The 23,727-nt window shown below is 41.4% G+C and overlaps 1 protein-coding gene across 3 annotated transcripts in view; it reads left to right on the top strand.

The window, feature by feature from the left end:
* The first annotated feature begins 5,800 nt into the window (after positions 1-5,800).
* FBN2 (fibrillin 2) overlaps positions 5,801-23,727 on the top strand; it is a 123,121-nt gene continuing 105,194 nt past the window's right edge. For 2 of the 3 annotated variants that reach the window (XM_059491937.1, XM_059491936.1), the window contains exons 1-5: positions 5,801-6,051; positions 6,831-6,913; positions 10,219-10,317; positions 10,798-10,893; positions 13,200-13,295. In XM_059491937.1, coding sequence (XP_059347920.1) covers positions 5,801-6,051; positions 6,831-6,913; positions 10,219-10,317; positions 10,798-10,893; positions 13,200-13,295 — 625 coding nt within the window. Of the gene's footprint in view, positions 6,052-6,830; positions 6,914-10,218; positions 10,318-10,797; positions 10,894-13,199; positions 13,296-23,727 lie in introns of those variants that run through there. The other variant, XM_059491938.1, reaches the window with a different exon arrangement.

The raw sequence follows: 23,727 nt of genomic DNA on the forward strand, positions 1-23,727 counted from the left end.
TATTTACAACCACTGAGTCTAGTTTAGTTAGATCCTACATTAGCAAAATGATGGCCTATGTTTTTACTCTGTTTCAAAGTGTCAAAATAATATGATTGGCTTTACTTAAATTTATCTCTCACCCTTGTCTGGGAAGAAATTTAATCACTTGGGAAAAGTTCAGATCAAAAAATAATCCCATAAAGCATTATGAGATTTTCTCTGGAAAAAAATCATTTATGCAGATGTACACTTGCATGCTTCCCGAATATTCACAATATGTAACATTTTGAACAATTGTTATTGGAATTGGCCAGACTTGAGGTGGAAGTTCAAGTAGAGCAAGAGAGGCATCACTCATCCTTCTGCATCAGCTACATGATGCCAATATATCATGGCATCCTCTGTGAAAGAAGCCTTTTTATTTTATAACACTCAGGGAATATAGAATTTGGATCAGCAGATCCAAATGTGTCCTAGGCTGATAAGAAGTGAGTCTTTTGGGATGCCGTGGTCAGACCACTCAGTGCCCAGATCTGAATATTGGCACCTGGTGTGGCCGCTGAAGACAGGGATACAGCTCTGAGAACGCAGGGGGTTAAAAAGCAGAGCACTCCCAGGGCAATTCTCTCTTGGTTCCATCTGTGAAAGATGTCAGCCTTCCCCTGCCCAGCTGCAGGATGGAAGGGTGGAGGAGCACTGAGAGGCACTGGGCAGCCTCTCGGGGTCTCTGCTGCTCACAGTGACCCTGAGGTATTTTCCAAAGTCTCTTCTCCCAGCCCGGCGCTTGAAGAAGGAGTCAGGGCTCGTCATTTCTCGGTCTCAATGTTGCTTATTGTTCCTTATCTATAAAATTCTCTCTCCTGTCCTGAGCAGGTCTGCTCAACAGGACAGTTCCAGGCACTCTGCCTGCCCCCAGGGTGGTGTTATGTCTTTAAACTAAAAACTTTGTATACAATATTTACAGTAACTTCCCAGTGCCTATCACCTATGTTAGACAGCGAGCTTCTACTCTAAACCAATCCAAAAGTGCCAACACCACAGCAGGAGATGGAGGCCAAGAAGAAGAAGAAGGAGAAAGGCTGGACACGCCCAGATTCCTCCATCTTGCCTCCTGAACCCCCATATCAAAAACCCCAAAATCTACTTTTCCACCCCGTGATAACTTCACTATCATTCTACCTGAACTATTGTGACTTGCAGATCTTCATCTGAGGTTGGTAATTTGCTCCATGGGTCATAACCAAACCCACAGGGGCATCTTGGACTCGGTGCCAGGCTCTCTGAGCCCCCTGGCAGGGGTCCTGGCCGTCCTGGACAGCCAGAGGGATGTTCTGGGTTCCTACAGCACCCACCCAACTTCCCCCCGGGAGAGAGAGAGGGAGAGAGCCTGTGCTTGTGCTATCTTGAACTCTGATGTCATGTGCTGGCAGCACAGGGGGGCTGTGGTGAGAAAGTGCTCGACATTTTAAGTGTTTTCTTGGACAGTGGAAACTTCACAAAACACGAGTCCGCCTTGGTTTGAACGAGGAGAGAGACAGACACGAAACAGGAGGAAACGGGCAAGCGTGGTGAAAGCCAGAGCAGGTGAAGGATGTCAGAAGAAGGTGAGGAAGAATCCTAGGTGGAAGGAGATGATGGAGTGGCCTTTGGCTGCACTTTTTTCTTGCATAGCCATGGATTGAACCAATTTTTCCTGTAACACAGAGACTGCATTTTAGGGGGATGCAATGAGCCAAGAGAGTGACCTGCCTCAGTGACTGCCAGTGCAGGAGTGAAGTGAACAGAAAAGGCTGAGGAGGGTGTGGTGGTGCCCTCTCTCTTCAGGGAAGAAGAACATCTCTGTTCTCAAGACCCTCGGCCCTAGGGAAGGTGAGAATGGGGGAACTGTTGTCCCAAAAATGAGAAACTGTTGGTTTTTGGTACTGGCAAAGCATCCTTAAAAGGAGCCCTATAAGCAGTTTTGGTCCATAGATGGTGGTGAGAGCACTGTATATGGAAGGAGGATGTCAGGATGGCAGTGCCATGTGTGACATGGAAACACAAGAGGCTTCAGCTGTGTTTCCTGGGGAACTATGGTACAAGAGAGACTGCTGCCTCCCTTGATGAACTGAGAGTTGCTTATCTGAGGCGTGGTAACTCGACTGAGAATCTAAGATGATATTTCGTGTGGTGGTGGAAATTGGGGGGAGGAAGAGGAATGCTTTTGGAAAGCTTTCATTCTGAGTTCTGTGTGCTCCTTTTTTCATACTTTAGTAAGTTAATAAAGTGCTTCTCCTTATTCCGAAGCTGGAGCCTGTTCTGCTCTATTTTTGGTCACATCTCACAGCAGCCACTGGGGAGAACATATTTTCATGGGGCACACTGGCATTCCGGACACATCGAACCATAACAAAATGCTTTCCAAAAGCTGTGGGAGACAGGATCAGGGCTGGGATGCCTTGGAAGAACACCTTGGTTTAATTCAGGGTGAAGAAGTGAAACATTTTCCTACAGCTCCCTGCGCCTCCACGAAATGCCGCCAACTGTCGCTCACCCTCCAGTTCTGGAAGGTTCTACGCTCCGAGTTTCCCCATTGGCTCTCCACAGAAGGCCCCTCCCTCCCTTCTCTCTGATTGGTCCAGCCTGTGTCACTCCACTCTGGCTCCTCCCCCAGACCCTTTCCCTGTTGGATTGTGGGAATCCACAAAACCAGAGGGTTTTGGGAAAGCTGCAAAAGGCAGGCCCCAGAGACAGCGGGACTGTGATTGGGGATAAGCAGCAGCCATGAGATAGGTCAGCAGAAAAATGATTGAAAAAGTACAATAGCAAGGACAAATAGAACAGCGGTGTGTGTATTAACACTTGTTTAGAATAGCTCTCTAAGCTACAGAAAAGTTTATCTAGCAAGATATTAGGAAGTTTGAAGCTTAATAATGGAGCTCTGTGCGTTCTGTTTTAAGGCTCACAAGCAGGTGTTGTGTTTGAAATAAGCAAGCATTGTTTAACCAAAGGTACCTGTGCTTACAGTTGGATAGAACTACTGTCAATGTGCTTTTGCTTTGTGTGATTGGTCAAAAATCTTATAAAGTGAGTTGTGACATTGAGTTCTGTGTCTGCTGCCTGGGATGTGAGCTGCTGGCATCTTCCCATTGTCACACCCATGTAATGAGAGCGATGCTGGAAAATCAAACAGCTCAAGGCAGTTCCTCAGCAGCCCCATCCCATTTGTGATTTGTACACAGACCCCCAGCCGATGATAAAGGGGAGCCACCTGCAGCAGAGGTATAATATTTTTCCTAAAAAAATCTAGTTTCGTCCCACAAGTAGTTGTAGTCTTGGGTTCTGCTCTTTAAAACGCAGAGCTGTGTTCCTGTCTTGTCCAAGCAGCTCTTAATTGTAGTACTGATTTGATTTATCATGTTGCGCTTTTTATTCTATGCATTTTCTTCCATATTTTTAAGAGAGCTGCTGCTAGCTAAAGAACCCAAGCCTTCTGGCAGTGATTTTTCTCTCCTTTACCACAGCAGTGGCTTTTCTGGGCAGCTACTGGAAATTTACCATGCGTAGTTCTAAGATGAATGATCAGAACATAATCATTATTTTAAATCATGTCTGGTCTTTTACCCATAGAGTATTTGTGATGCCCATTCTAACAAAGACAGCTTTCTTGGGAAGCATTAATTTCTATTCATATGTACAAGACCAGACTTACCAAAAGTAAGACATCTTGCCCAGTGAATGTTTTATAATTTTGCGTGCTAGCGCCTTCTTGAGTGCAAGAAGGTCTCTTGAGTCTTACAACCACTTTACAAATCGCTGGTAGCTGCTGACTTTGCTTTTGATACTCTACACATTATTTCCAGTTTGAAATTACGTCTCTCTTGGCTTTAAATTGTAACTTTCCTATGCTCTAATTTCTAGCCCACCCTTGCTGTGTAATTGCCAAACTTTCTTGGGGTGCTGTTTCACTGTTTGGGGTTTTTTCCCCTTCAGGATTTTCTAGTGTTGTCTTTTTACAGATGTGCTGTGTTTACCTTCTGAATTCCTTTTTTATCACTGTGTTTCCTCATACCCAAGACCCTGAGCTTATCTCAAATCAGTTTTTTCCTTTTGATTTCTTGTGTCCTATCTATCTATTTATTCCATGTGTTTTCTGGAGATAGTTATTCACACGAAGTGGTATGGAATCTTCCTCTTTTCCTCAGCTGCACTTCATTCACGACAGGTTTAACAGCTTCTGCTTGAAAGAAATTCCAAATCTCACCCACAATCAGGAGGTTGCTGAGCTCTCCAAACCCAGCTGCCTTCATAAATACTTTTAGTTTCTTAAGGTTCTTTAAAGACTGAGGTTCTCTCATGCAAAATTGGTTCTGCTAAATTTAGAAATTTAAACAAAATCAGCTTCTGCTCTGTCAGTAAATGGATCAGTAAATGGAGCTTCTGTCAGAGCCACTGGTGGTCTGTCAGGACCATCAATGCAGGGCAGTAAATGGAAAAAGAGAGTTGGCTGCTTGGGTTTTATTTCAGAGATAACAAAATCTGGCTCCTGCTTCTCACCCCTAGAAGTGACAGATAAAGTGCACGTGGAGGTAAATGAAGCTGTGACATGTCCCAGTTTTGTTGCAAAAGACAAAAACTCTAAAGTTTCCAAGTTGCCACACTATAACCATGGGTTGTAGAGCATGAGGTGTTCATCCCTAGAGGCACAGCTCAAAGGGATAAAAATCTCAGACGACAAAACCAGATTGTGCCGTGTTATCGCAATGACAAGCACCCAGCACTTGGGCACTGTCAGCAGGGCCACGTTTTTGTTCTCACTTCTTTTATTTGTTCCTCACCGGCGGCTAACTATTCGGCACATCTAGCTAAATGCATGCTCTCGGCCTTAAAAAGCAAGCAGGAAAATCCCTAAGCCAGAGGCTTTTTTGGGGATGGTTATGTAGGGAGAAACAGCAAGCAGAGAACAAGCAAAAATTTTGCTCGTTCCTGAAGGGAACTGCTCCTGAAGGAAAGCGCCAGCTCTTCCAGCACCACACATCCCTGCTCTTGATGGCAGAAACGCCGTAAGACGCTCGATGCTGAGGCGATAGGAACGGGGAAGGAGCTCTCGGAGGAGCCCAGCGCTCCTGTGCCAGACCCAGCTGGCGGGGCAGGTGTGCTGGCTCATCCTTGCCACCAGAACCTTTTGGGGAGAACGGAAGGAATGCGCAGAACCCGCTTTGGGACCAGCTCTACCCTCACCGCTGGCTCTCCGAGAGCCCCGTTCCCTCCAGCAGCCGCCAGCCCTCACTCCCTCCTCCTCTCCCCTTCCCTCCTGCCATCCCCTCTTCCCGGCCCCCTCCCTCCCTTCCTCTCCCCCTCCCCAGCCCCTCACCGGCACCGGCTCCTCCTCCGGCTCTTTTCGCTGTAAATCCGCCCCTGGCGCTGGGCAGGGGCTTTTCGCTCCCCTCTCGCTCTGCCCCAGCACGTTTATTTAGCCGCGGTTAATTAGCGTCTGGTTCTTTTTTTTTCTTTCTTTTTTTTTTTTTTTTTTTTTTTAAGGGAAAATTCAGCGCGGTTCCCTTAGATTTCCTGTTGCGGCGGAGTGGGCGGGGAGGGGGAGAGAAAATCCAACTATTCACCTCTTTTTTCCCCCTTCTCCGCAGAGGGCTGTCTGCGAGCACAGTGGAGCCCGGGCTTTGATGGCACCGGCCGGGCAGGCTGGGAAGGACGCACGGCGCATTTCCCGCGGCTGAAGTTTCTCCCCGCCCGGGGGCCGCCCCGTGCCCGCTGAGGGCGGTGCGGGACCCGCGCTCCCGCCCGCGGCTGCCGGCCCGCTTCCCGCCGGAATAGCCGCAGCATGGGCCGGCGGCGGCGGCTCTGGGCACAGCGCTGGTGCTTCTTATCGCTGTGCCTGGGCTGCCTCGTGCTGTGTGCGCAGGGAGCGGCCGGGAGGCAGCAGCGACAGCCGCAGCAGCAGCATCGGCCGGCGCTCCGCGCTCCCTCAGGAGCGGGCGGCCCCTTGGCCGCTACCGCCGCGCACCGGGAGGACGGGGCCGGGGGCGCCTCCGGTCGGGTCCGCAGGCGAGGACAGCACGACGGGCTCCGAGGGTAGGGACAAGGCTGAAACCCCCTTCCCCGCCGCCTGCGTGCTCCCCGGGGCATGTCCCCAGCCAGAGCCCCTTGCCGGTGGTCCCGGTGTGTGTGCCCCCGGTGCCGCTCTCCCTCCCGCCTCTCTGAGGCTGGGGACTCGCGGTTCCATAAGCGGGAGTTTGGTGCTTGCCTGTGGAATCTGGCTTCCTAATTAGTGCGATTTAATTAAACGCTGACCTTGTGGGGAGCCTAGATTACAGCTAATGAATTGACCCCATTGGGCTCCTTGGTACAGGGTCTTCCGATATTGAGACGCTTAGACGCTCACTGTTTTGGAGGGTTTCTACAAAGAAATTATGCAGAGTCGGTTTGGTTTTCTTCTGATATTTCAGGGATTTCTTGGTATTAGTTTATCCTTATGAGAGGGCATCCCTTCTGTCTAGTGTCAGATGACAGCAAGAAGCTCGTTTTTATGGCAGTGCTTCTCAGACTTTGAATGAAAGCAGAATCAAACTCATCTCTTCCATGTCCTCAGTTATTGCAAGAAGGATGAATGTTACCCACCCTTGCCTCATCTACCTCTCCTCTTTTGTATTAATCAGTTGAACTAACCCAAAAATAAAATCTCTTGGAGGAAGATTTTTTTTTTCCCTTTGGGGAGTAGACAACTTCACTATGCAGTTTTTTGTTTGTTTTATGCAGCTAGATTTTTCCCGTGTCTGTATGTAAAACATTAAATTCTCTTTGGAGTGCTTCCTGTTTTCCTGTACACATTTATTGATTTGTCTGTGTTGCAGGCCAAATGTGTGTGGTTCTAGATTTCGCTCCTACTGTTGCCCTGGGTGGAGGACCCTTGCTGGAGGGAATCAGTGCATTGTTCGTAAGTGTCTGGCTGCTTCTACTGCTCAGGGCTTAATAAGGAGAGTAAATATTCTCCTACGAGTCACACTTATCCTTCAGCACAAGAAAAGCTACTTCCAGTTCTGTGCTTCACGTTATTTTTAGGCACTAATTTATTTTTTTAGGAAAAATAAACCAAGATGGAATTGCAGTTTGACGTTCCTTGTAGCTGAAACGGGCTGTATGTTGATAAGAGACATGTCTCCACCTAGTTTGTAAAGAAAAGCCGTGACAGCTCAGGAAAAAAGTCCGAAACTTTGTCAAATCAAATGCTGAACTGTAGTAACGGGGAAAAAAAAGCCAAAAGGTTTTGATATAGGCAAATCAGATCTTAAAGTTCTCTGAAGCTTAGAATTACAATCAAATAGAAAGCTCCTTTACATCTGGGATGCTTACTGTCTTGGCTGTTATTTTTAGTTGTGTTTTGATGGCTGTCAGGCATGTAGACTGGCTACTGGCTGGTACTGTGCTGACAGATGTGACTTTTGACATACATGGTATGGCAAAAAAATAAAAAAAGGAAAAAAGTTGTGTGTGAGGGGAATGTGCTCAGAACTCTGGTGGGATGATGTCTTTGGGGGTGTCTACCATGAAATAGAAAATGAAGTTGAGATTTCTCTGTGTTAGGTAACAGCTGATAGTAGACAATGCCTCCTTCAGACCTTAAATTTTTAATCTGTTGCCATTTAATTTAGCCTGTCACTGTCTGTTTTGTTAATAAGTATGCTCAACTTCAGAGTGAAGGTCTTTGTCATTCTCCACCTGATTAACTGCAGGTATGCAGGACAAAACTGGGCAAGGGAAGGGTGATAAGCCAAGGTTATTTTTTATGATTCCAGGCCTCCCTCACCTGCTCACATCTGTTGGTTTTACATGGTTAGACTTGACTGGCTAATATTGGGGATAACTGTGCCGTGTAACACTTATTTTCACCTCAAGCTGACCCAGAATTTTCCAGTGAAGGATTATGGTGCCATTCAGAGGAAGATCCTTTTATTGATGTTGCTGTGGAATAAAAGGAGTTCCTCACAATGTTCTTTTCACGTTTATCAAATCTTTCAATACTGCTTGATTTGCTTTAATGTAAAGTAGAGATTTTAAGAAGGCTTTGGGCTGCCTATTATGCTCTTGATAGGCTTTTCAGATTCAGCTGTGTGTCGGGCTCAAATGTGTTTAGGGGCTTTCAACAATCCTTACAAGATATCCTTTAAATTGTCTCTCAATGCCTCTTAAAGGCCTTGCTCTCAGGCCTGCCCACATCCAGAACAATCTGTTTTATTTTTAATTTATGTGCACAAGGGACATCTTTTAGCTCCTGCCTGCTTACTGCACTCTAATTGCAGTAAGCAATTGGAAAGAAAATTGCACTTTCTAACATGTTTATAGGGTGAATGATTTTGGCAGAGCAGTATTGTCTGTGACACTTTTCTGCTTTTGGTCGAGGTTTAAGTGTACACATTTCTATGCTGACATTTAATGTCTGTGGAGATGACATTCCCTTTAGCTAGAGTTTTTCACCTAGAAAAAAACCTCCTGCACAGGATGCTGGACAAGGTATCAAACTTCTTATTGGAGATGTGCTGGTTATAATTGATGCATACTTTAACTGGTGATTTTAAAGTGGTATTTCAGTGAGGAGAAATCTATGAGCCAGTGGTAGGTGAAAAAGAAACCATCCTGACCTGACAGCGTTTCAAGCTGGTGATGTGGTGGTGGTTGTTGGTGGTCTGTGGCACATTTATGATTAAAAGTGATCTTTTGTCTAAAAACCAAGATTTTAGACCTTGGTCTAAAAGGTCTACTTACTTTTACTCTTTTGTTATACAGAGTAAACTGTTCTGATGAAGGCATATTTAGGATATGGCCTTAAAGTCTAGGGCTTTCAGTTTGGTAAAAAAATTACTCCTTTGTGGATAATAAATTAAGAAATGGACTAAATGTAAACCTTACTCTATCAAGAGGTTGACATTGTAGTATATAAAGATGGACTGAACAGGAATATTAAAAAACAACCCCATTTCCTGTGCTCGTCAAGTGCTCTAAATCCACATCCTGGCTCATGGAATTGTATTTTAAGTCAGCCTATGGCACGTCTCTAATTCCAGTTGAACAGAAAAATCCCATAAACTCTTTGACTTCTCGTGCTTTCACATTTGGGACATTATTGTAGCATGTAGATGATGCATTTTGCGTCTTTTGGATGCCCAAAGAGTGGCGTGTGATCTTCTCAAGGTATTTGTTTGGTTGTAGCCCTTCGGTGGAGATGTGCTGCCAGATTATTTGGTTCTCACAGAACTCTAGGCCAATTTACAAAGAAATTGTGATTCTTAGGGGTTTTTTGGTGGTGGTGTTTGCTTGTTTTTGAGGATTTTTTACTATACAAGCTATCTGTTGCACAATGTATGTCTTTCTGAAGTCCTCTGTTGTGCTATAGTGACTCTGACTGCTTCAGGCTCTTTTGATTCATTTGCTACTTGAGCAGATGGATTTGATGTATTAATTTGTATCTGCTTTAGAATAATTTATACTTCTAGCTCTTTTTTTTGTGGTTCTGTCACTCCTTGCTGTGCTGCATGGTGAGTGAGAAGGAAAAGCAGGAACTTGGGGTCATCATGGGGATGGCACAAGGTCAGGCATGCAACATGCCAGGTGTGGGCTCAGCAGGCTTTCCTGGGCTTTTTATGCTTTTTAAATAAAAGTGTGGGAGCTACCTGAGTGCAGGAAACCATATTTAGGGAAACACTACAAAGTTGCAAAGTCCAGCATTTGCACATTGACTTCCCGCCAAGCTTCTTTGGGCAAAGGATGGATAATCGTGGTGATAGAAAAAAAAAAAAAAAAAAGACCCTAAAATGCTTTTAAAATGGTGATTGTAAGAGTGAAGCCCATAGTGCAAATTGGCATTGGTTATATTCCTTCAAATCTTGGGTTCTTGGTAATGTTTTCTCACAGGTCTTGTGGTCTAAAAGACGTGTTTTAAATGATTTTACATTACTTGCATAATTGGCTGATACTTCTAACTGGGCAAAGAATTGATTACCTGATTTCAGTGGTCAGGTCAGTGTTTGAATATGCCTGATTTAATTCTGATTGTCTTCAAATTTGTCAAGAGATACTAATTATGTCAAAATTCAGTTCACTTTATGTAACTTAAAATTACTTTTGCATGCGTAATTGCTGTCCCAATGAAGTGAGTTTTCAAGAGTTGGTTTGTTGTTTGGTTTTTTTTTTTTTTAAGCCTCAGGTTTCTGTTAATCCCTGTCACCTTTCTGTGTTCTTCCTCAGCAATTTGCAGAAATAGCTGTGGTGATGGATTTTGTTCCCGTCCCAACATGTGCACTTGTGCCAGTGGGCAGATATCACCCACCTGTGGATCAAGACCTGGTAAGGACTTAAGTGTGTTTTCATCAGAGATTTCATTGAAAGTCATTCTCTTCAAGTTTCAGTGACAAAAATGCCAACTTCCTTAAAAATAAGTTCTCATTACTGCATGTGCAAGTGTAAATTATGCTTAGGTAAGACACCTGGAGTTTGTTATTCCGCACGTGCCTGTTTATTCTGTGTGACAAATCTAAACAAAATATGCTTAAAGAGAGAAGTAAGTTTAAAAATGAATGTGTGTGGTATTCACATTTCCATTGAGTCCATTCTGGTAAGAAATCAAGATTGTACAGTTCTCAATGCAGTTAAAAGTTCTGAGTTGCAACGTAATCGTAGAAAACTGTAGGAAACCCCTCCATGAGTGTGCACCTAAAATATGCAGCATAAGGTGGTGCAAAGCCCACCATTCGGGTCCCATCTCCAGGGCTGTGAAAGGCCATTCCTTGGTGGTGTTTTTGGCTGATTTTGGGTCTCTCCCAGCAGCACAGCAGTGCAGCATCAGCTGCAGGAACGGCGGGACGTGCGTGGATGAGCGGTGCCAGTGCCAGAAGGGCTTCTCTGGTGCCCACTGTGAGCAGCGTAAGTCGCAGCCGGGTTTGCTTGAGGCGCAGTGAAACCCCCGAGAGAGATGCTTGTTTTGGGGTGTGGTGTTCAGCTGGCAGTCATTTCCTGCATGAGGTGCTTTTGTGCTCTCTAAAATTCAAGTTACAGTTTGGAATCACTGAGCAATTTTGGGGAGCAGCATCACCGTGCATCCCCCTCTTCATTCCAGATGTTCGCCGGTTTTTCATTCTCCCTTAACAAAGTTTTCTCTGCCTCAGAACAATAGTCTCACTGCTGAGTTGGAGAATGTTCTCCTGTTTTCTACTTAGTCTAAGGAAAAAAAGGATTGAATATGGTTCAAGCTATTGGATACCTTTTTGGGTTGGCAGACAAACTAGAAAGTGAATTATTTGCCCAGCTTTACCTATAACAGCACAGTGTTTACAAGCTGCAGCAATTTAGCAAACAATAAAAGTCCCTAAAGGCTGCAGAGATGAAGAAAGACTCAAAAGTGTATTCTGAGGCCAGCTGACTACTAATTAGGAGATAAATTAATTCCATAAAGCAGGGCTGAAAGAACTAGAGGCAGACAGAGGGCAGCTCTGCAAAAACTAGATGGGCTGAATAGTGTGGAAGATTGTTTTTTCCAGCATTAATAAAAATGACTAGGGAAAAAAAATTGTCTTGCTCCTGCTTTAAGTGGATAAAACTCTCTAAAATTTTAGCAAATAGTTGTAATCCTCACCTGTGACCCCAGTGAAGTTTTGTATTCAGGGTTGCTGGTCCCTTCCTGCTTTTGTTAAAATATATTAAAACATATTGTTAATATATCCAACACCTGAATGTTCTCAGACAAGGCAAGTTTCCAGTGAATAAATAAAAAGATGATTGAATTTTCAAGTGGTGACCCTGAATCAGTCCAGAAAATCTGAACAAACGCTGGAGATTGGTTTCACTGTATCATGTAGTTAAAATTTCAAGCAGGATTATGAATAGGTGTCTTCTAGACAGTCTTAAAAATGTAAATATGTTTTAATTTCTATTTAGAAAAATTTAATTGTATATAATCAAGTTAATTGTCTTGCTGAAGTGCCGTCCATTAATTCAGTAATGTAACACATGCAGCAAAATACCTTCTTTTTATGTGTGCATTTTCAGGAAAAGGTAATTCTGTTTGGTGGTTCTTGGTAAGAAGTAAGGCTTTATCACATTTCCACCCAACAGTTATGCTCTCCACTATGATACAGGAGCCATGTGTACCTTTTTTTCAGTTTGAAATTATTACCTTCTCTAGGTTTCTGAGGTTCTTTTGCCCTGGATACTCAAATGTGTTACAAATACCACATCCAAACTGAGGAGACACATTTAGGAAGGCAGCCTACTGACTTTGAGACCAAAAATGGAAAAGTTGAAAAATATTATGATTGTCCTGTAAGCTGAAATACTTTGATTTGGAAACGTTTCATGTGCTAATTTTGGACAATTTTGAAGCCAAGACCTGAAGCGATGAGTCAGAAAGTAGCTAAAGTGATGGTTAGTTAAGGCACTCTTTTAATGGCATTTTTCAGCCTCTCTGAAGGACTCTTCCTCTTCTTCTCCTCCTTTTGAACTGAGAAAATTCAGTGGTCTGGCAGGAAGCTTTGTTCTTGATTTAGACCATTGGTAAAGAGTATGAGTGGGTGCTCTGAAGTTCCATGACAGTAAAATATCTTTTTCATCTAAATGTTCTGTGGATTTATAACCCTTTCACCCCACCCTGCTTCCTCCTTCACCACAAAAAAATTATTTTTTTCGGGATCTTTTAAGAAACACAGGGGCTTTTTAGGTAAAAAGTGATGAGTTAAACAGGTAATTCTTTACCTTTGCTTTTAAACATCACTCCTCCTTCCAGCAGCATCGACTCTGAGAGATGCTTATCTCTCTCTTGGACTCCTTTCTCTTCTCAAAAGGTTCGTTGCTGTTGTGACTGAACAACACAATCTGCCCAAAAAATGCTTGAGGTTTGATAGGTAGGTAACTTCGGTGAGGGATAATAAGTTCTTACATAGTTCTTACGAGTGACTAGAGCTGCGCAGCTGATTGAAACACACTGAAGTTGGACATGTGCTGCTAGTCTGTGCTGGGCAGCTGTTTGCAGTTGATACCAGCAGGTGCTGATGGAATTTGGTGTGCACAGTCATTGCTGGTGGAGGTGGCAGGAGGGAGATCAGCTCCATCCTCAGGCCTAGAGAGGCTTAGAGCAGCGGGAGAGAAATGAGAATTTTTTAAATGACGCATGTGTTGCTCTGTCAATGCCATTGCCGTGGCATAATTAACCTTTCTGTCTGTTTTGTTAATTGAAGCTGTCTGTGAGAGTGGCTGTCAGAACGGAGGGAGGTGTGTCGGGCCCAACCGCTGCGCCTGCATCTACGGCTTCACTGGCCCTCAGTGCCAAAGAGGTAAAGGGAATTTAAGGAAGGAAACTGTGAGTAGTTTTATACAAAAAAAATTGCTGTGTGTGCATGTCTATTTGTAATTTTAGAAAGTGTCTTCTTTTTTTTTTTTTTTTTTAAATTTTTTTAGTTTGGCAGACACATTGAGCATTGACACGTACAAAGCCTAATTGGTAGGAATTTCAGCTCATTTAGGCTGTGTATTTTGTCACACAATAGTTAAAAGATTAGATGCCTTTTGCTCTCTGCTACATAAAATAACAATCCAGCAGAATTGGTGGTGGTGTTGGGATTGTGTAAGTCTAGATAATTGAACATTTTTTTTCCCTGTGTAACATCTCTTTCATAAGAGGAACTTTGGAAGTAATTTGCTCTGGTTAGTTGAGAAGAAGTCAGAGAAGGACTGAAAAAAATAACCAATTACCATAGTACAGGGTTCAGTTCCTAAACCCATTGTTATTCTAGAATGCATCTCAGAGGTGTCTTCAGAAGGGAGTCCTGTGGAAATCCCTTTTTCAAATTCAGCTGTGAAATGCTCAGTGCTGTGTATAAATTTGGAGAAATACCTTGAAAATATGTCTTGCACCTTTTTATGTTTTTAATTTTTTTTTTTAGCATTTGTTTACTGTGAAATGGGAATAAATTCCACGGAGGTAAAGGAACTAGAAAGCCACACACTGAAAAAGCAGGAGTTTCTATTTGCTATTCCAGGCTGGTTTATAGACCCACTAGGTATCGCAGGAGAAAGAGGAATCAGTTTGTTTGTCTCCAGCTTGTTGTTGTTTGCATTCTTAAACCTGATTTGCAGTTTTCTATTTATCCCATTTCCTGTAGTTATTTCTTCTGAAGCAGGCACAAGGACCCAAATCTTGCATAGTTTGGTTAGTGGAGAAATAGGAAATAGTATTTTGTTAAAAATGTATTAATACTTACAGCTGTTTTGTAGCCATTCAGAGGTATGTCTGTGCACAGTGTATACTTGTGTAAAATAAGAAGTTACCAAGTCTTTCTGTTTGGAATGGATTTTCAAGGGGTTGGACAAGGTTAGGGTAATTTGTAGTTTGGGCCTTGCTTCTAATGGATCTTAACACTGCAAATTCTGCAGTCTGGGCTAAGTGTCTAAGGTGGATTATACTTCTGGCTGAACTATGGCATGATAGAATTGCAATATTCAAAATAGTTCCTTTTTAATGTAGTTGATTGCACTCAGAAATGCTTTTTATTTATTGCCAGACAACTTGGTAAGCTTGCTTTTTATCCTAGAAAAAAGAAACCATTCCTAGTTAAGACTTGCTTCTGTTCCCCGACTACATTCAGGGCTGTGGAATCATATTGATGCATATGACAGACTCCAGCTGTGATGATGGCTCAGAGTTTTTAGTAATGATTTTTATACTTTAAATTGTTTGACCTTCAAAGCTTAAAAGATTCTGCTTCACTTGGGTGTTGCAGCCTAACGTTTGTGATGTTGAAAGGGTTCAGGTTTGCCTTCTTGCCATTCATTGTGAAATCTTTAGCTGCAGAATTCAAGCCCTGTACAGGAATTTAAACATCAGTGTTTTGGCATCCATATTTCCCAGCTCTCCTTGAAAGTCCTAGGTTTTCAATTTTGTGTGGAGTGCTCTTGTTCTGCGAGAGTTCATCTGCCTTATGTGGGTATTTGAAAATTGAGTTATTTCAATTCAAGGTTTGCATTTTATTGCTTGAAATTGGAGGTAGTAACCCAAATTTCCTTCTGTTACTGTCAATAAAATATAGCATATATAATTGCATATATAATAACTGTCTAATCTAATATCTAATATAGCATGCTTTTACAGCTTTGATAGGGCTAAGTACAATTTGCCTAACCTTGGTATTGCATAGACCTTCTCATACTCAAGTAAAGAAGTTACTAATTTATTTTACTGTTATTCAGTTAAAGAAAGATGACTCCTATGGTATATCCTGATAATAACTATAAAATTATCTAAGTGGTCATTTTGTTTATGCATTACATGAGATGGAGTATGTGAAAGTATTGTAAAAGATGCCTTAGATGCCTATTTATTTCAACAGAAATTTGTAATTTATGCTTTTAATGTAATAGTTTATGCTTTCCAATAAATAGCAGAATGCAGTGGTTTCTTCATCTATGGGTTGCCATAGTTGCCTGAAATATTTTACAGCAAGAAGTATCTCAGTGGTTTATTTTTAAACTGAATTTAGCAGCAGTTCATAACTCTGAGTAAAATTTTATAGTTTAAGGATATGTGAACTTCCCTTGCAAATCACCTCAAAGTTATAAGAGACGTTGTTTTGTAGGTTTTATTTACATCAGTGTGTTTTAAACGCACGCTTTTTATGGTTCTGTAAATTAAGTTCTTTAAAATTAGGTATTTTCTTCCTAACACAGAACATGTGTGTGTTTCCTTCAGCTTGGCCTCCCAGCCTAAGCTGTAGATAGAATGTGGTTGGTTTTTCAGCTATCTGGGCTCTGAGCAGACTAATTTCCGGGCTGGAGACAGGAGGCTGAGCAGTCACTGATGACTGGCATGATCAGAGTATTCAACTTGAGGCTTTCTGCTGGGTTAGAAAGAGAGAAGAACCTGTTTGGGAGGTCCTGCTTTTGCTGATGTGTGTGCTGACCTCTTATGTTTCCTGTCAAATCTGGTCTCTGGTCAGCAAGCGCCCAAGATCCAAGTTTTTTGTGTGGTGTCTTTAAAGAGGGGAAAAAAAAAAAAAAAAAAAAAAAAAGAAAGTGTTGAAATTTCTGCAGTTGAGTTTTCCCAGAGAAAAGAATAGAAAAGAAGAAAGAGCAACAGAAAAGGAGGCCTCATTCTCAGTTGTTCATGTAAGGACAATTTTTTTCCTAGCATCACCAATTCTCTGGTTTCTCAACACTGTAAATGAGAGTAGTGTCACTGCTCATGGTTTGTGTGCATTTTTTAAAATTGATAATATTCAGAGATAGGAAGCTGTGGAAAAGCAAGCATGTTTTCTTCCTTCTTTATCATGGGATAAAGGAAAGAAGTAGGGAGAAAAGCAAATCTTGTCACTGATGTAACTTTGCCTCCATCCCATACAGGGGGAGGAAGAGCAGTTCTTGTTTACCCCATATTAAGTGGCTCATAATGGGAAGCAAAAGGGTTTGGAATGAGTAGAAATGCACAGCTTAGGAAGAGCATCCTTTTGAAGAGGGAGGAGAATTTCACATAAAGCTATCCAGCTTTGACAGGTAAGAAATGGGGAAAAATAAGGAAGTGTACAGTATTTGAATAGCAACTTTCCAGTAGCTAAAGGGAGCCTAAAACAGATCTGGAGAGGAATTTTTTACAGGGACAGGTAGGGTTAGGACAAGGGTGATGGCTCCCACAGCCAGAGGGCAGGGCCGGCCGGGATCTTGGCAATGAGGAATTGTGCCCTGGCAGGGTGGGCAGGCCCCGGCACAGGGTGCCCAGAGCAGCTGGGGCTGCCCCTGCATCCCCGGCACTGCCCGAGGCCAGGCTGGACACTGGGACAGTGGGAGGTGTCCCTGCCATGGCAGGGTGGCACTGGATGGGGTTTAGGGTCCCTTCCCACCCAAACCATTCCAGGAGACTAAAATTCTGTTAATACAACATGAGATAAAGAGTTTTTCTTTAAGCTGGGCAGTGGATAAAAAAGCTGTCAACAGCACAGAGAAGCAAGTAGGACAAAGCAAAGAGCATCCTCAGCTAAAGTGTTGTTAGTAATTGAGGCAGAAGGGTAAAGAATAATACAGAACTGAACTGGACACACACTGAGGCAGCTGATGGGCACAGGGCTTATAGAGATGTTTGGGGATAATGCATGTGTTCAAAATTAAGCTAGTGTAGCAAACTGACACACATTTGTATAGTAGTCAACACTTCTCAAATACAATTTTATTATAAAGAAGAAATAAAATGTATATTTAATCTGTAGTGGTGCTGAAGATCTATGTGCTTTAGTGACAGTCTAAATGAAGCAACAGAAAATGTAGTTCCTTAAGTAATGTCTTCTTCTGACAAGTATTTAGAAGACCTCTTAACTTGACACAGCTTTTCCTGGTTGATGCTAGCAGTACCATGAGGTGCTCAACAGCAAAAATGTTTTTTGATCAGCAAGCTCTTCTCTTTTTGTGGGAGTCTTGGGAAGATAGTTTTTTAATTTTGCTGTGAGGTTGTTGGGTTTTTTTTTTTTTCCCCTTTATTAATGGCTGCTATCATCCTGAGCCAGAGTAGAGGTTTTTTTTATGGTCTTCCTGCTTCTTTTCTTTCAGTGTACAATAAATGAAAGAGTGACCTGCTAAACATCAGTTTAATTCATCTTCAGTCTAATTTTAGCCTTTGGGAAGTGCAGCATGTGGTCCTGGGTTATTTTGTACAGGTTCATAAAGAAGTTGTGCAAGGCCTGTTGAGTGAAGAAAAAAGTAATTAGTTTACTGTAGCATGCTTAAAACTACATGGCCCAGTTCACAGGGGGTGTTCCTGCTCACTGAGGGAAATACAAGTGTTAAATCATCAACTTGAAGCCTAATTTAAATAAATTAAGTTCTGTTTAATAAAATTAGCTAAAAATAAGTCAGCAGAATGTGAAAATCTTCACTACAGAGTGTGAAAATCTTCCTACAATTTGCAACTTTCACTATTCTTCCCTTTTATCTTAAATTTTTTTAAGAAAGCATTTCTGTCAGCTTTTTCAATGCTTAGCTGAAGGCTGATTGCAAGCAAAATGCTGCAATGGCCATGTTTTGTTACAGCAAAAGAAGCTTCAGTTTAGACTAAAAAAAACCCAATGCTTCTATTTCTGTTGGAAATAGTAGAGATAAGAATTGCAAATACCTGCAGCAGTAAGAGGCAAAGCTTCATCTGTCAGGTGAGTACCTGAGGCAAGACCTATAGTGAGATATGGGGGAATAAATAAGTACAAGTATTTGAATAGGTTCTTCTATGTTGGAAGGACTTGTTAGATATTTTGGAGGGCTTTTTTGAGGCTAGAGGTGCTGCCAGGTGTTAGTAACACACACGTTTAAGTGCAGTCCCTGCTCACCAAGCTCCTTTTTGTGCCGCACATTCTGGCGTGTAGATATTCGGCCCACATCATCCCCTGATGGACCACAGCAGGGCAGGTGCAAAAAGCTGCTTTCCTGCCCTCAGATGTCAGTGCCTAGTGATGTTACAGGCCTCTGGCAATGCATTCCCTGCTTTTGTTGTCCATCATTATCCCCAGAAACAAGGTTTTCAAAGGGAAACGTCCAGAAAAAGCTGCACAGAGTGTGTGTTTGCTTGTTGTTAGCTGGCACTGGAAAATGTCTCCCTTCTAGGTCTGCAGAAGATACAACATTTAGCAGTTTTAAAAATGACACAGGTAATGCTGACATGCTGATTGCAGTAGTGATGAAGGAAGGACTGTGATTCCAGTCAGTGTCTCTCCCTTACTCCCTTCTTTTAGTTTTTAATTAAATCCCAGTATTTGAATGACTCTTTGTTTGGCACCAACAAAAGAAAAAGGTAAAAACCCTTAAATGCAGCAGTTTTTCTGCTTTTGAAGCGCTTGAAATCTTCAAAACTTCTCAGTTTGTTCAAGCATCGGACAGGAAAGTGTGATAGATGTGGGGTTGTTGCACTTTGTATTAGGATTAAAAGCTGAGGTTTTATGCCTTTAAAGTAGGTCTACAACAGTAAAATAAAAATATGGATTAAAATCACTTCTTCCAAAGGCTTGAGAGTTTTCACCAGAGTGCAGCAGCTCAGGCACAGGGAATGTTTCACTGGTTTAAAGAATTTAAAAGGGAAGCTCTGTAGCTGTGCTGCCCTAAACTGTGAAAAGAGAGAAAGAAAGAACTGCCAGAACTGTTACACCTTATACTTAGAGCCAATATTTGTATTTTTTTCATATATCTACTTTTTAAAAAAAATCTGCACTTGAAAAGTAATTTTTTTCCTCTTACCTATAAGAGGAACAAGTCTAGGACAGCATAAAAAATTGTGTTTTTTATGTGTTAGGTAGGACTTATACCAGCTTATGCTCTACATCTAAGGATTGTTCACTGAAAAGTGAAACGAGGGTCTGATAATAGGGAGCAGTGAAGCAAAGTCATGAGTGAGAAACGTTGCAGAGGAGAGGGAAGATGATGCCTTTGAAAAATTCTGTCTGGTCTTATCTTTTCCCTTCCACAGTGAAAATTTTGCTGTTGGTCAGTAGCACTAAAATGTCATCTTCTTTTTTTGTTTTACTTGGGGAGAGAGAAAATACAAGAGCTGAGCAAGGCCATGATGGCTTTGTTAGAGTTTCAGAAGAAAAGATTATTTCTTCTGAAAACTAAAAAAAAAAAAAATTAATCTTATTGAGCTAATTAATTGGTAAGATATCCAGGAAAAAAAAAATCTTGTTCTATTTTCAGGATATCTAGGAAAGTTAGAGATCAGAAGAAATTGAGACACTTTTGCCCACAGGGAGTGTCTTTAACAAAGAAAATGCAAAAACGTCTGAAATACTCATGTAAATAGTAAAAAACTTTCTGTCAAATTCAGCAAGTACTAGTGTAATGTATTGCTTATATGGGTGTTCTAGGCAAAATTGGAAAAAGCAGAAATAAGCTGAAGGACCCAGTTTTGAAGTTCTGGAAAGAGGAAGAAATAATCAAATTTTTCACTTTTTTTGACTGTAAAATATATTAGAATAAGTTAGACAAGTTTCCTCTTAAGTTTACAGGTATTGTGTAGAGGAGGCTTGAGAGATTATCTGGGAAACTTAGGAACCTTGGAAGCTTATTTCTGTAATGATTATGAATGCCTGAAATTGTTTTTTTTTTCCTTGATTACATGTTCTGTGTACACAAAGGCTCCATATTAGATCTGAGAGAGAGAGTGAAAGAAGGGTTTTGGATATTTCTTTGACTATTGCAGTGTTGGAGCAAGAAATGGGAGAGGGAAAGTGCATATTATTCAATAGCACCTCCACAGTTGTTTGTGAAACGCTGAGTTTGAAAAATAAGAAGTGGGAAGATTTTGTTGTTGTTGTTGTTGTTTTGCTTGCTTTTCTCTCAAAGGGCATTTTCATTCACCTTAGGCTTGTTTTGATTAATAAGAAAGGAGTTTGATAAAACTGTCTCAATGTTGAGCCAGGAGGATGAGTGTGGAGACCCCAAAACTCTGTGTGGCTTTGGTTGAGGGTTAGAAAGATGACAGATATTTGGAAGGAATTTTCTTTTCTGTATTTTCTCCCCTGATATTTTTCATTATGTCTGTTATGCTTTGAGCTCCCTTACAGTGAATTAAATGGTAAGGCCTAAAGTTATGTAAAGTGGATCTTCTTTAAATTTTCAATCATATCTGTCTTCATAAGCATTAATCATTTATTATGCAGTATCTTAAAAGCTGTAGTTGCTATAGTAAAATATGTATGGAAAAGAGTAATCCAGGTATTATCAGGAGTAGTTTACTGAAGCCAGTCAAGAGCACATTGCATCCAGGGTTGCAAAATCATGGAGTGCCAAAAGTAAACTGGTTTACTTCACCTCAGACTAATAGCTTGCTATATGAGAAACATGATTAAATTACTTCTGTATTGAGAGGATGTATAAATGATCTTCCTTCCTATATTTTGGTTGTGAAAAGATACTCAGCTTTATAATGTCTCCCTGAAAATCCTGTATGAGCTCAAGAGGTAAATTTCTAAAGCCCTTTGGTTTTGCTGGACACACCCAAAAGATCTGAAGAACAGAGGCTGTGTTTCTGCCTCTACACAGACAGAACTCTAGTAAATAGTAGCAGGCTGGGGTTTTAGCTTATTCTGAACTTAAATTATCACATCAGTCTAGACAGTCATCTGAGGAAATGTTTATTGCAGTTTAAATAGACATATATATGTTTAATTTTTTCTCTAAGGGTAATGTGTGAAACAGTTATTTTTCCTACTTAGGTTAATAATTAAGAAGATTGTTTTCAGCTCCAGTGTCTGTGGTTTTATTAGGGTTTCTGGTCCGCTGAGAATGCCTTGTGCCTTTTTCCATGCCTTTGTAATTTACACAGAAGATGGTTATGAAATATTTTCCCTCCTCACTCTGCGTTCTGCAAGCCTTGGCTTTTGCTGTGGGGAATGACACTGAGCTCCAGAATGGGAGGGGAGGGTGGAATGTGCTCTTTTTCAGGAATACTCTTGAAAAGGGTATCCTGTCTTAAAGTGTAAGTCCTCCTCTTTGCTGATTCTGTTCCTTTGAGGTTGAGCTGGGTAGCACTGGCTTCATGGAGCAAGGAGCCAAAAGCCTGTGGACAGTGGAATTCAAGTTTGCATCTTAAAAAGTCAAAGAAATTAGCATATTTTTGCATGCACAGATTGAACTATTGGCATCTTAATTCCTGGGATGCGAAAGGATTAATTAAGAGTTTAATGTGCATCTACCTGGCTTTCCAGCATCCAAGCTTTGATGAGTAAGGTATTTTTGGAGGAGAAGCATGACAGGAAGGAGCAGCAGGCAGCATGAAGGAGTTCCTTCACTTTAGATACTGTAAAACAAACATGTACAAACATCATATTAGGGTAGTTGGCATAAACTGCTGAATCTTAGAAAAACCCAAAAGAGATTATTTTTCTCTTTTTTGTCTGTTATTTGCCCAGGGGTGATTCAGCCTGTAACTTCCTGCAATGACTGATGATTATTATTCCATTGTGTGTCAGGCTGTGTGCTAGGTGCTGGGATTTCATTAATCCCACCTCAGGACATCTTTATATAGTAGCAGGCCCTGTGGAAGCATAAGGAAATATGTAAATTTACAAGGAGCTCCAACCAGACCAAACTTGGACATCTTGCTGAAACCAAAATTCAGGAGTACTTCTCTCTCCCAGCTTTTATTCTGTGCTTGAAATTTTCTGTCAGTCAGTGTATGATACTTCAGTTACACGTGGAAACGTTTTGTTCCAAGAAGTTTTTAAGTGTTTTAAGTTTTTAACTGTTTCTGTGCTTTTTTTTTGTGTGTGTGTGTGTGTGTGTGTGTGTGTACTTTTCAAAATGTTTTGTGTCGTGAAGTAATAGGAGCATTTTCTTCACTGTTCAGATCATTTAGACAAAATTGCATTTTATTTCAGAAATACTGTTGTTTATCTGCTACTTTGCCATTCCCCCCCCCCCCACCCCCATGTGCTTAGGTGTGCAAGAACGAATTACTTTTTAATTAATAAGAGTATTAAGATACGAAGTTATTACTACACTAAGACTTTATCTGCTTAAAACTGTCATAATGCCAATTATATCAAACTGTCTGTGTGAACCATGGAGTTGTTGCTTTTGGAAAAGAGCTGCTGCTGCTTCTGTTCCAGCCAGAGGAAAATGAGAATATGCTTAGAATGCACATGACAGAAATATTGGTGGAACCTGGAATTTTGCTAAAAGCTGCTAAGGTTGCACAGATTCCTGCATTGAACCTGTGGCTTTTCCTTCTTTCATTTACAGGTGCCCTCCACTTCCTTTTCAGCTGTCAAGTGTGTGTTTTTACAGGAGTTTGTGTGATGGGAAGTTTAGCATCGCAGGAGCTGGTCAGAAAAGGCCATGTGGGACCACTAGAACAGTAATAAAATTTCAGGCTGAAAATGAAAGCTGTCAGCTGTATTAAAATGTCCAAACCTTCATGATGTGTTTAACATCAGTTTTCCACTAAGCTGCTCTTCTTCTCTGTTACATGTGAGAATAAACTTTATAGACCCCTTCAGGTAATGACTAAAGAACCAGCTGGGGATGTGTCCCAGCTTCGTGTTAGCGGCAATTTTAAATGTTTGAAAGGCTATTGTGATCATTATTTATGTTAACAATAAATGTGATGCTATTAGATACTTAATTGAGACATTTACATACAAGTTTCTTAGGAAAAGTCCAGAAATGGAGGCTTTGATTTTTACTATTCAGGTTTGCAAGAAAACCTCAGTCTAAATAGCAGTGCTGCCCGCAGATTATTTTTTCCAAGAAAATTAATAGCATTGCCAACTCCCTTTCATATTCCAGGAGACTCATTGTTCATTTCCAGCCAGCAGTCTCTTTTACCATAACTTTTTGGATGTCACCTTTGAAAAAATTCTTTTCGTTTATATCAAGTACAATTCACCTACCTTCTTGTTACCTTTGAAATGTCCCTTACTGTGTACTCTGTGCTGGAAGCTAAGCATTTGCTGTGAAAATGCCCCCCAAATTTCCATATAAAGTTGATCAAAACATTAAAGGAGGATAAATTTTAGATAACATTTAATAAACATACGCACTTTAAAATATTTAAATAGCTTTTTGCATTACTGTGACTTATGATCTGCAGATGTTGGAGTTGAGTAAGAAGAATAATATTTACATATGCATAAATTTCAGATTTGTGCTCTGAACGCAGGGACGGTTATGAGTATTGCCAGCCCTTTCATACTCACATGAAAAGTTTGTCAAGGAAAGCCCTGATTTCCTTTTCTTTGGAAGGTT

Source organism: Ammospiza nelsoni, chromosome Z (genome assembly GCF_027579445.1).
Source record: "Ammospiza nelsoni isolate bAmmNel1 chromosome Z, bAmmNel1.pri, whole genome shotgun sequence".
Classification (NCBI taxonomy): domain Eukaryota; kingdom Metazoa; phylum Chordata; class Aves; order Passeriformes; family Passerellidae; genus Ammospiza; species Ammospiza nelsoni.